This window comes from Carlito syrichta, unplaced genomic scaffold (genome assembly GCF_000164805.1).
Source record: "Carlito syrichta isolate Samal-C Ts95f unplaced genomic scaffold, Tarsius_syrichta-2.0.1 Scaffold135662, whole genome shotgun sequence".
Taxonomy (NCBI): Eukaryota; Metazoa; Chordata; class Mammalia; order Primates; family Tarsiidae; genus Carlito; species Carlito syrichta.
In genome coordinates this window covers 3,820-16,170 of record NW_007079758.1, presented here as the reverse complement: position 1 = coordinate 16,170, position 12,351 = coordinate 3,820, and the positions used below count along the sequence as shown (strand labels likewise).

At 43.5% G+C, this 12,351-nt stretch overlaps 1 protein-coding gene across 3 annotated transcripts in view; it reads left to right on the top strand.

The window, feature by feature from the left end:
- The window catches only part of DSTN (destrin, actin depolymerizing factor), a 40,520-nt gene extending 28,989 nt beyond the window's left edge, over window positions 1–11,531 (top strand). Inside the window, exons 1-4 of one of the 3 annotated variants that reach the window (XM_008049473.2) lie at window positions 863–997; window positions 4,086–4,393; window positions 7,882–7,958; window positions 10,570–11,531. In XM_008049473.2, the coding sequence (XP_008047664.1) occupies window positions 4,134–4,393; window positions 7,882–7,958; window positions 10,570–10,679 (447 nt within the window). In that variant the 5' untranslated portion in view covers window positions 863–997; window positions 4,086–4,133 and the 3' untranslated portion in view covers window positions 10,680–11,531. Of the gene's footprint in view, window positions 1–862; window positions 998–4,085; window positions 4,394–7,881; window positions 7,964–10,549 lie in introns of those variants that run through there. The other 2 variants (XM_021708257.1, XM_021708258.1) reach the window with 2 other exon arrangements.
- Window positions 11,532–12,351: the final 820 nt, after the last annotated feature.

Sequence of the window (12,351 nt, the reverse complement as noted above, 5' to 3'; positions counted from 1 at the left end):
ATGGCCTCAGTCTCTTTAGAGCTCTTTTAATTGTCTGAGTGCTTAAGGGTATCTTCTCCAGCCAAACTGCCTGAGTCCAACCCCCCAGCTCTGCTGTTACTCCTGCATGACTCTGGGCAAGTCACTTCATTTTTCTGTGCCTTAGTTCCAACCATCTGTAAGGTACAAATAAGGATAGCAGCCGCCTCGAGACATAAGTGTGATTTAGAAGTGTGATCCTGGCAGTAGGATGTACTCAGCATCAGTTGGGTGGTTGTTGCTTCTGCTGTTTTAATGTTCTGTTACTCTTCTTGCTCCTCCTTCAAGCTCTTAAACGTCTAGTGTGGTCCCATCTCCCCAGGTGTGAGACGGAACGCCGTTGGCACTGGCTTCCCCTTCCCATCCCATCTGCCCTCCAGGCCTCATCAATTCTCTGGGGGTCATCCCCCTGGACTTCTGCCCCATTCCTCCAGCCTACTGCACCTCTGGGCCCAGCTACCAGTCCCCTTGCTTGGGGTCTTTTGCTGCTTCATGTTGGTGACCCTGGTGTGGGCTGGTCTAGAACATGTGTTGGGCAGAGCTTTCCTGTGAGATCCCTGCCCACATTCCCAACTGGTCTTCTCCACCTGGGTGTCTTACACAGTCTTCGGAGTCAAAGTGGTATATGGGCCATTTCCTTTTTCTGTCCATATGTTGCAGTCTAGTGACTGTCCGGAGAATCCTGGGTCGTCTTTGAAATAACTTTCATACCTTATTCAACTGTGTTGGTTTAACTCTGACATGTCCTTGGAATTTTTTTTTTTTAGTCTCCTGCTGTTGTTCAGAGCTTTCTCCTCTGGATGTTTGTAATTGTCTCAAATTTGGCTTTCCATTTCCACTTTCTTGCCAGCTTCTTTTACAGGCTTCAGTGTTAATTTCCTTGAGCAAAAGTGTCTAATGGTATTAGAAACCACCACAGACCTCATTTCTGATTTTGAAAAGGCCCAACTTTCTCCTTACTAAGGCTTTTAAGGTGCCTGTAAGTTACAACCAGATTTAGCTATATTATTATTGCAGAACATACATTACTTTCTGTTTTCTTTCCTTTTTTTTTTTCGCCCAGACTGGAGTGCAGTGGCATGCTCCCAGCCACCGCAGCCTCAACCTGCTGGGCTCTGGCGATCCTTCTTGCCTCAGCCTTCCAAGTAGCCGGAACTATAGGCATGCGCTACCATGCCCGGCTAATTTTTGTTATTTATTGTAGAGATGAGGTCTTGCCAAGTTGCCCAGGCGGGTCTCAAACCCACGGGCTCAGGCAATCCACTCACCTCAGCCTCCCAAAGCGCGAGATTGCAGGCTGAGCCACCGAACCCAGCCACTTTCTGTTGAAAGACTAGTATATGATTCATTTGATTGAATTTAGAATGTTGTTTGACGTGCTTAGATATTGACAGATATATTCAGATACTGGTTGGTCAGTTGATTGAATATAAGGCTTCAAATGTTGCCTTTATGCTTTTAAAAATTACTTGTTGGGTCAAATGTGATTTACAAATCAACATTATGGACAAAGGAGTTAGAGAAATTGAGCCTGTTTCTAGTTGTTCATTAATTTTTGTTAATTTGAACATTTTATTCATCTGTTGCAAATAAAGATTTTTAACTTGCTTAGCATAGATACCTAGTAAAGGTAGAAAAACATACTATTCCAAAAGCAGTAAAAGGCTTAAGGAAGGTGCTTTGTAAAAGGAAGAATGTAATAAGGTTGTGTAGTTTTTGAGTTTTCTAGCCTCAATTTTCTGTATGTCACTTTATTAATTTAGAGTGAAATGTTCATTTATAAACAAAATGTGGATTATATTAGAAGTGAATTATAATTAAACGTGGATTAGGTTAGATGGGATTGAAGTATATTATATTTAGTGCTCTTTAATAAATGAGATGATTACCTTAATATTAAGTAAATGCTGGGATCTTAGTGTATCCCCCCTGAATTCTTGCATGCATTTTAAACAAGCCTGGTAAAATTATTATTTGTATAAATTTATGGGGTACAGAAGTAGTTTTGTTACACACACAGGTTGGGTAGTGATGAAGTCAGAGCTTTTGGGGTGCCCATCACCCAAATAACCTACGTTGTACTCATAAGTACTTTCTCGTCCCTCCCCCTCTAAGCTATCATTGTCTGTCATTCCTCACTCTCCTTCCTTCCACGTGTGCACTTGTGAGTGAGAACATGCCTATTTGCTGTAACAGCTCTATTGAGACAGAGTTCATATGCCACAAAGTGCAGTTCAGTGGTTTTTAAGTCCATTTGCAGAGTTATGTGCCCATTGCCCCTGTCCGATTCTGGAACACTTTCAACCAAAAAGAACCTTTGTATTTCTTAGCAGTACTCCCCATTCTCCCTTTCCTCAACTCCTGGAAATTGCTACTTTTTATCTGTGGAATTTGCCTTTTTTGAACATTTCAAATACATAGAATCATGCAGTATGTGGTGTTTTCTGGCTGGCTTCTTTCACCTAGCATAGCATATCTCAAGATCCATCCATATTGTAGCATGTATCAGTCCCTCATTTTTTATTTTATTGTATGGATATACCACATTTTTAGCATCTGTCCATCACTTAATGTACATTAGGCTTGTTTCCACTTTTGGTCTATTATGAATAATGCTGCAGTGAACATTTGTGAACAGGTGTTTATGCGGACATGTTTTCATTTCTCTTGTGTGTGTATCTAGGAGTGGAGCTCCTGGGTCAGGTGTTAACTCCATGTGTTAACTTTCTGAGAAACTGCCAAGCTGTATGCCAGAGCCGCCGCACCCTTTTACAGTTCTGCAGTTGTATGTGAGGGTTCCAGGTTCTCCACAGCCTTACCAACATTTGTAATTGTCTCTCTTTTTTATTTAAGCCATGCTGGTGGGTGTGGAGTGGCATCTCATTATGGTTTTGATTTGCTTTTCTTAATGACTATTTATGTTGAGCATTTTTTCCATTGCTTACCTACCATTTGTGTATCTTCTTTGGAGAACTATTCAAATCCTTTTATCATGTTTTATTTGCAGTGTCTTTTTTATTGTTGAGTTGTAAGGGATCTTTATTCTGAATACAAGTTCCTTATAGGATTTGCAGATATTTTCCCTCATTCTATGGGATATCCTTTCATCTTGCATACATTTTTTTCTTAGATTAATTGACATTTAAGTTTGGGTATCATTAATATTTTTGCATTGTTTAATATTTAAAATATATTAAGTTTATAATTCTTGCTTTAGAAAAGCTTACATGCAAACCAAAGTACTAAGTGAAGCATAAACAATTATAGATAAGGCTGATGTAAATAGCATAGTTCTTAAGATGGAAAGACAAAAGCTGGTTTGAGCTCTTGTGCCATCAAATCTTGTTTAGCCATCCTTTATCCCAGAACAGCAAGTGTAACATGGTAAAAGGTTATTTTTTCTGGTCAGTGTAATCCCAAATTAAGCTATCCTCTTTGTTATATACCAGTAAACATTTTCTTATTTATACTTAATTTGAAACTTGGAGATTTTATAAGTGAAATTTTCACAGCAAGTGAGTAATGTAAGTATGTTTCTGAATATCAGACACATACTTTTGAAATGTGAGTAGGGCAAAGACCCCTTAGTATTAATTCTTTTTTTTTTTTTAAGAAAGAGATGTTGTAAGAATGGAATTTTTCCAACCCAACAGCTGTGACCATCCACTGTGTATTATAAAAGAAATTTTAGGTATCACTAATATACAGACTGGGAGATCACCTACTCCAGTGAAGGCTCTAAGCAAATTGTGAAAGAAGAAACTAAGCTGGCATCTTCGGAGGCCCTTCCCTCTAGGATGTGGAGTGGGAGAGGCTGCTGCAGCCTGGAGCCTTGCCTTACTCCAGCTGCTGTGCAGATAACTAATGTGTGGGATCTTTTCAGAAGTCTGGTGTCTGAAATTAGTGGTGATCACAGCTGATATTTTCCAGTTTTCTCATTGGATGATACATACACCATACCTTAACATTTTTAATTACATGCCAGTCTATAACCAGAAGTTAAATAGATTTTGCATTTGGCATGATAAGGATCAGGAGCCTCTTTCTCATTGATTTTCTAATTCTAGGCCTCCGGAGTGCAAGTTGCTGATGAAGTTTGTCGCATTTTCTATGACATGAAAGTTCGAAAGTGCTCCACACCAGAAGAGATCAAGAAGAGAAAGAAGGCTGTCATTTTCTGTCTCAGCGCAGACAAGAAGTGCATCATTGTAGAAGAAGGCAAAGAGATCCTCGTGGGAGACGTTGGCGTCACTATCACTGACCCTTTCAAGCACTTCGTGGGAATGCTTCCTGAGAAGGATTGTCGCTATGCTCTGTATGATGCGAGCTTTGAGACCAAGGAGTCCAGGAAAGAAGAGCTGATGTTCTTTCTGTGGTAAGCCTGAGAGAAGTAGTGAACCTCAGAGTTCCACTCCTTTTATCATTTGTAGACCTGGATCTGGGATCCAAGCAATTTTTATTCAAGCTACTTTCAGTTGTTGTCATTTAATTTTTGTTAACAAGATTTCATAATCCTAGCTGTGTTGATGTGTGTGGGACCAAAACTAAGTTTTGACTATTGTGTGTGTACTTGAAAGAATGTGATTTTCGGCTAGTCCGAAGGTAGTGAGCTGTCTCAGTGGATTGTCCATAGTCAGTTATAGATTGAACTCCTTGTTCTACTTTCTCCCCTTTCTCACTACTACACGTGACTAGTCTTTAAAAAAAAAAAAAATGACTTTAAATAATGAATTTTGTTTTGGTGGAGGAAGGGCAAGAGGCAGTTTTTTTTACAATCCTCTGAATTTACTTCTTGTATAAGCTAACAATTCCCACACATTTCCTGCTTATAGGAAACCCTGCTTTTCCAGCATGCTATGTCAGGAGCCAGGCTTGCACTCTCTAAAACACAAAGCCTTTGCTTGTGCCTCTGTGATTTGCTCCTTTTAAAGAAGCTGGGACTGTTCTCTCCCCATGTGATCTGCTCTGCATTCACACTGTCTAGGAGGGTATCCACCAGCCTCATGTGGCTGTTTAAATTGAAATTAATTTAAAAGGTTCAGTGTCTTAGTTGATTGGATGAACTATCACATTTCTGTTGCTTAGAAGCCTTTGGAATGTGACTAACAACCACCTTATTGGGCAGCACAAATGTGGAATATTCTGACATTGCAGAAAGCTCTGTTGGACGATGTTGCACTAGGTGGTGAAAAAAGTGCTATGATGTGATTTTACGTGGTCTGTTCGTTGAAATTCTGTTTAAATTGTTATTCTGGGCTTTTCAAGTAAGTCAGTTTTTGAGATTAAGTTCTAGAAGATAGTTACCTGTGTCCCTCATGTAATTTATCTTTTACTACATTCCTTGATGTGGCCATTTATGGGACACCACCGGCATCTGGGGTGTGAGAGCTGTGGGGCTGGGAGGCCTCAAGACTTGAGGTTTAGGCAGAAAGTACCTCTTGCATTTCCGCGCAAACCTTCATGGTGCTTGATTGAACCGAGTTGCTGTGAGGAATGTAGATGTGCGGTCGGGGGCACATGTTGGGATTCATTGTCCACTGAGGCTGGTACATGAAGTTAAGAGATGGTAAGACTTGAAGTTGGCGTAGCTGGAATTTGAATGAAGGTGCATTTGTTAAACTTTCTGTCAAATGCCAGTGTTATGTTAGGATCTGGGAAAACAGTTGTGAGTAAAGCAGCTAAAATCCCTGACTTTGTGGGATTTACAGCAGAGTGGAAGATATGCCAACAATGTCTTAGGGTTTTAGGTTGGTCAGTGTTTCCTTCATTTGCGTTTTTTTCCCTGTTTTTTTGTGTGTATTTTTCACTGTGAAAATTATACGTTCTTTTTTTTTTTCCTCCTTGTAGAGATGAGGTCTTGCTATGTTGTCCAGACTGGTCTTGACCTCCTGGCCTCAAGCAATCCTCTCACCTTGGCCTCCCAAAGTGCTGGGATTACAGGCATGAACCACTGTGCTCAGCTGAATATTACACATTCTTATTAAAAAAATTTGGAAAATGAAAGTAGAAAGAGGAAATGAAAATTTAATGTTATTAGAGCAGTGGTTTATTTTGTACCATTACTTACTTATTTTAAGAAAAGGTAAAACCTTTTTGCAGATGTTTACCATAGCAGGCTCTGTCCAAGGCCCCAGGGAGTAGCTCTTAAAGTATTCTAACAATCTGGGTAGAGTAAAATCAGAACAGCTGCTGCATGTTCGTGTCCCTGACCTATTTGCCTGAGAAAAGTACCCACTTAACACTGTAGCTCAAACACCTGCCCATCCTGCGCCTTGCCTCCCTTGCTCGCCTTAGAATGGGAGGACTATACCTCTGAACCTTGGGCACAGTCTTCTTTCCAGCTCCCTAGAATAGTATCCCTGCTTCCTGGGTGTGGTAGGTAAGGTGAGGCCATATGACAGTGCTCATGGCCACTGGATGTCCTGGAAATACGACCACTAAATGGAAAGGTTAAATGCTTGGAAATGTTTAACTCTACAGTAAGGCCTTACTTCACAATGCTGATAGGTGCTCAGAAGCTGTGACTGGAAGCAAAAATGGTGTGTTTGCAGCAGGGCCTTGAACATTGTTTCCTCCAGCATCGATGATGAGAAAAGGAATTGGTTTTGTTATGTCATCTGCTTCAAGCCACAGATCCCATGAACCCATCGGCCGTGTTGAGGACTTGCGGTGCCCGTCCTCCTGGAAGCTTTGGGAGCGTGGTGTGAAGGCGGGCCTAAGGCAGTGGCATGGGGAGAACAGGTGGAGGTGGTCGGGGTGGGGATGAGGCTTTCTGTCCACTGTGAGTGACATTTCTGTGATTTCTCAGAATAGCTGGTGAAAAAAGTGCGAAGTATATGCTGTGCTTCCAGCGTGTTTCCACCCTAGCGGGGATGGTGCTAAAATAGTCTAACTGTGAGACAGTCATAAAATTGACAATGAAGACATAATTATTGCTGAGTTGCCATTTAACTTGCAGAGATATTTGTGAAAGCTAGATTTAGAATCATGAGATTATACCGGGGTGCCAAAAAATGTGTACACATCTTAAGTGATGTTTGCCATCATCAGAAGTGTCTGGATGCTGATGGGAACCACTCTGAGCACTGCTTGTAATTGCAGAAGTCAAACGTAACTTGTATTCATCTTAGTGAGTATTATAATTTTAATACAGTTTTTTCATTTCTTAAAATGTGTGTGTGTGTATATATATATTTTGGGTGGCACCCTCTATATACGTGGAGTTGATGTTTTCTCAAGAGAATTATTGATACTCAGGTTTCAACTCCCAGTTTGATCATGGAATGTGTGTTGTTTTGTTAGTCCAAGATGGAAAACAAGTGCTTGGGTGACCGGAGCCTGCTGTTGGAGTAGACGCAAATGAAGTGACGGGGGAGCCAAGAAGGGACTTGGATTTTATGCTGTATTCTTTTTAGAAAACACTCTGGAGCACAAATGCCAGCATTTCTTAATTCTGGGTGGTAGATACTTAAAGATTGTTCTCTGTACTTTTCTGTCTTTTGAAACTTTATTTTTCCAACTTCTAGAAAACGGTCAGGACCTTGTATAAATACATTCATTAGCCTGAACTCAACCCTTTATTATTTAAAAAAATTGAAAAATTATTTTAAAGAAACGAATCGGGTTCTACAGGGAAGTGCCCCAGGCTGGCTCTCTGTTGGGGCCATGCTGCTGTGACTTCGTGCCAGTGTCCACTCCCCTCCCACCGCGGATCCCTGTTCTTGCCGTTTGTTGTCTGTGTGACTCTGCCCACCCACAGCACTTACCCTCAAGGTGGTGTGAGCAGAGGCCCCTCCCATCCTTGAAGCAGATGTCCACCAAGCTCTCTAACCTCCTTTTCCGTTTTGGCGAATTCCTGTATAGGGCACCAGAACTAGCACCTCTGAAGAGCAAGATGATCTATGCAAGCTCCAAGGACGCCATCAAGAAGAAGTTCCAAGGTACAGTCTGATACCTCTGGACATGCAGAGGCGCAGTGTGGGGCTGCGGCTTTCCTGAGAAGCACCTCATCTTGGAGAACTTAGGGCACAAAGAAGGCAGAAGCAGTACTCACTTTAAGAAGACCAGAAGGTCGAGCCTGGCTGGCTGTGTGGCCTCTGCTGTCACTGAGTCTGCCCAGCCTGTGCTTCATAACTATGTTCCTGGACACTGTCTTCAGATTATCTTTTCTGGAAGGTTTTTTGTTTATTTTTGTTTTTGAGTTAGAGTCTCCCTCGGTCACCTAGACTGGACTGCAATGGCAGAATCACAGCTCATTGTGGCCACTGGGCTCAGATGATCCTCCCACCTCAGCCTCCCAACTAGCTGGGACTACAGATGTGTGCCACTACACCCGGCTAATTTTTTAGTTTTTGTGGAGATGAGTTCTCACTATGTTGCCCAGGCTGGTCTCTAACTCCTGGTCTCAAGCAATCCTCCCACCTCAGCCTCTCAAAGTGCTGGGATTACAGGCATGAGCCACCATACCCAGCAATAGATAATGTTGATTGATTAAGATGAGCTCTCACTGTGTTTGGATTTGGACTCCTTGGCTCAAGCAATCCTCCTATCTCAGCCTCCCAAAGTGCTGAGATTACAGACATGAGCTAGTATGCATGGCCCCAGCAGGTTTAAACTAGTTTGAAATGCTGTCAAGTTTCTCATATTGTAGGTTTACACTGGTTTATATTGGTCATTATTTTTTTTTGAGTTGGAGTCTCACTCTGTCGCCCAGGTTGGAGTACAGTGGGATACCCACAGCCATCACAGCCTCAACCTGCTGGGTTCAGGCGATCCTTCCACCTCAGCCTTCCAAGCAGCCAGGACTATGCTGCCACACCTGGCTAAGTTTTTGATTTACTGTAGAGATAAGGTTTTGCCAAGTTGCTCAGGCCGGCCTTGAACCCCTGGGCTCAGGTAATCCTCTCACCTCAGCCTCCCAAAGTGCTGGGATTGCAGGCATGAGCCACCACGCCTGGCATCATTGGGCATAATTTAATAGTAAACTTGCTATGCCTTTGAATGTTGGTATAACAAAGTTGCAGAAAGGAAATGACCATCGGTGGGGAAGGATGCCCCAGTTCAGCTTCACTGTTGAATGGTATGATTTTAGGTAACTGTGTCGTATGTGTCCAAAAGAGAGTGCACTCCTTCGCGAGCCAGTCCTGTCTGACTTGCCCCTGGGTGATGGGATCCTGAGATGGCCTGGCCAGACTCCTCCTGCCAGGGGAGAGCATTGGTATGATGGAAGAGCACGGGCCAGGGCCCGCAAGCCTGCACCGAGGCTCGGCTTGTCATCTAGCTGCCATGTGACCGCGTGTGCCTCAGTTGTCTCAGCCAGAGAGTGGGGGGCTGGGCCTGAGTCCCATGTGAGCTTCCGCCTAGAGCCCCTGGCTGCCTTCCTGACATGGCTGTCTCCAGTTAGCTGGGCGAGCCTCAGTCACAGGGCCTGGCCTAATGTTGGTTTTGTTTTGTGTGTCTCACCTGACTGGTTTTTCTGTTCTTGTGGAGCAGGTTTGCCGAGCTTGTTGTACTTAGTTAGGAAAACAGTTCTGCTGCCTCTCCTGAGCTCCAGCTGCAGCCTCACTGCTGTATCAGGTCCTCAGGCACTTGGCTGGATGTTGGTTGGTTGTCCCCAGCAGCATGTCCCCTAGTCTGCTGACGGACGTTTCTAAATGACTCCTTAGCTTCAGAGCCTCCCCAGCACAACCAGCATGACACCGAGGGACTCCGCACCATCCGGACTCTGCTTGCCTCGGAGGAACTGGACTGGCTGTGGAGACTTGACTTGGCTCTCAGATCACTCCTGGGCGGCTCAAAAGCCAATCTGCTGAGCTTGTAGCATCTGGACAAATGGCCTTTAAGTGATGGCATTGCAGTCCTGCTCTGCAAGTACACTGAGCTCACATGCAGCGTGGTGATGTTTTTCTAAGAAAGCAATTGGTACCCTTTCACGTCGTCTTCATAGCGATAGATTTCTTTAGTGTGTAGCGTGAGGCCATTGGAGAGCCAGCAAGCGCTGCTGCGTGTGCTTTCCAGGACAGTTGACTAAATCGGCTGTACGATCAGAGAAGCCTAATTCATGTTTTTACATATATTTTAAAAACCAAGAAAACACTGTTTCTAGACCTGCCTTTTACTTTCTTATCTGTCTGTAGAAAAGTATATGTGACACATCCTCGTAGATTATTATGTGACACATCCTCGTAGAACATGTTGGATGCTTCACAGAGGGAACACGATGGCAGCTTCCTGCTCAGTGGCAGCACCCAGAGGCTACTTCCTGTGCCCCCTCACAGCAGCCACTCCCGGGCTTCTCACAGCGAACGGGCCGGGCTGGCTGTTTGTTGCCCAGAGGGTCATGTAGAACGTGCGTGCTGCTGTCTGGCTTCTCTCAGTCCGCTTGCATTGTGGGCTCCTGCATCATGACGCCTGGAGTTTGGATTACTGACCCCATTCCCGTGTGGTGTGCCGTTGTCTGTACCCGCGTCAGCTTATCTGCCCAGGTGGGAACTTAGGGAAAGAGGGAAGCTATGGCCATGACTCTAAATAGATTGTTGTTTTCCTCTCTAGGCATAAAGCATGAATGTCAAGCGAACGGGCCAGAAGACCTCAACCGGGCTTGTATTGCTGAGAAGCTAGGTGGGTCCTTAATTGTAGCCTTTGAAGGATGCCCCGTGTAGATCATCGTTCAGTGCCACAATCAAAAGCTTCCATGTTTAATGTTCTCCTCTTGCTATATAAATAAAGCGAATATACTAAGGCCAGGGTCTCACTGAAGGGGAGCTGTCTTATCATCTTTTAGAGTAAACTAAAATAATCTATAAATGTGTTCAAATGGCCCTAAATAAATCTAAAGTCTAAAGTTTTATTGGTGTGAAATTAAATTCTTATTGGCCAAATGCCTGTTTTGATGAGTTGATTTATAAAGATTTTTGTTAAGCTCAGGATTTTTAATAATGCAGTTCACAAAGCAGTACAAGGCCACATGAAGAGGACTGTCACATCCTTGTTAACCTCAGCACTTACTTTGTGTCTTTTGCTTAGAGAACTGGTTATAGTTTGATTCTAATTCTTTATCCTTCCTTGAGCTAAGCAGAATAATGGCATACACTATGTCCTCATAGCATATAACAACACGAGTCCACTAAGAGCAGTAGGATTAAGCCAGGCAGTCCCTTAGTTCTGTCAGGTGGGTCACAGAGACTGCCTGAGAACTGTCTACTCGCCCTCACGGATCCTGCAAAGCACCCCTTCAAGCACGGCGTTGGAATCAGGCGCAGCCCCTGCACCTGTGGCGACCTCGCCACTGCTAGTTGGGAGACTGTTCTGAGCGTGACCTTCTGTCTGGTAAATCACAGTGTTTTTCAGGAGAATGTGCAGTGTCTTATAACAACTAATTATAATGCAAACTGAGCTGCTTTGTTAATGAGAATGATAAAATGGCATATTGACAAGCTGGACACCTGTGATATCTTAAATTGTGTCTCCTTCAGAACTTTGCTGCTTCTGGTACAATAAAGTGTGGAAGAACATCAGGTGTATGTTTACTCTGGGGACTGGGGTGGAATTCCCTGGGGTAAATTGTCAGCTGAATGTGAGTGAAACAGCGGGTACCATGCATGGTGACACTCACAGGAACCACTGCTGATGGCACTGGAGGTGCTGGCTGTGAACATCGCAGGCGTAATGCTTTGCAGTCCAGGGATACTCAAGCAATTGAACCAGAGAGGCAGTGTTGGCTTTATGTAACAAAGGAAGCATTTAACTCCTCTGTGCAGTTATTCTCCTGTGATTTGGGAGTAAAGGATCTTTCTGCCGTCTGTATGGGGTAAGTCATTGAGGTTTGGGTATTTCTGACAATTTGAGTTCAGGTCACAGCTCCCTTTTCTTCTGATTGAGTTGGGAACCTTCTTTTCTTTTTTAAGTCGGAGTCTCTGTTGCCCAGACTGGAGTGTAGTGGCATGATCATGGCTTACTGCAGCCTTTCTAGGCTCGGGTGATCCTTCCACTCCAGACATGCACCACCATGCCTGGCTAATTTTTGATTTTTTGTAAAGATGAGGTCTCACTGTGCTGCCCAGGCTGAACTCCTGGGCTCAAGCATTCCTTCTACCTCAGCCTCCCAAAGTGCTGGGATTATAGGTGTGAGCCACCATAGCTGGCCTTCTTTTTTTTCTTACTTCCATTTTATTACACTTTTTAAAATTATAAAGGTCAAAATCACATTCGAAATTTACAAAAGGGGAGAAGGGAGAGAACTATTTTGTCCAGCACATACTACAACCTGGTTAGCATTTTGATATACAGTCATGCACTGTGACATTTTGGTCAAGGACTGCACATGCAGCGGTG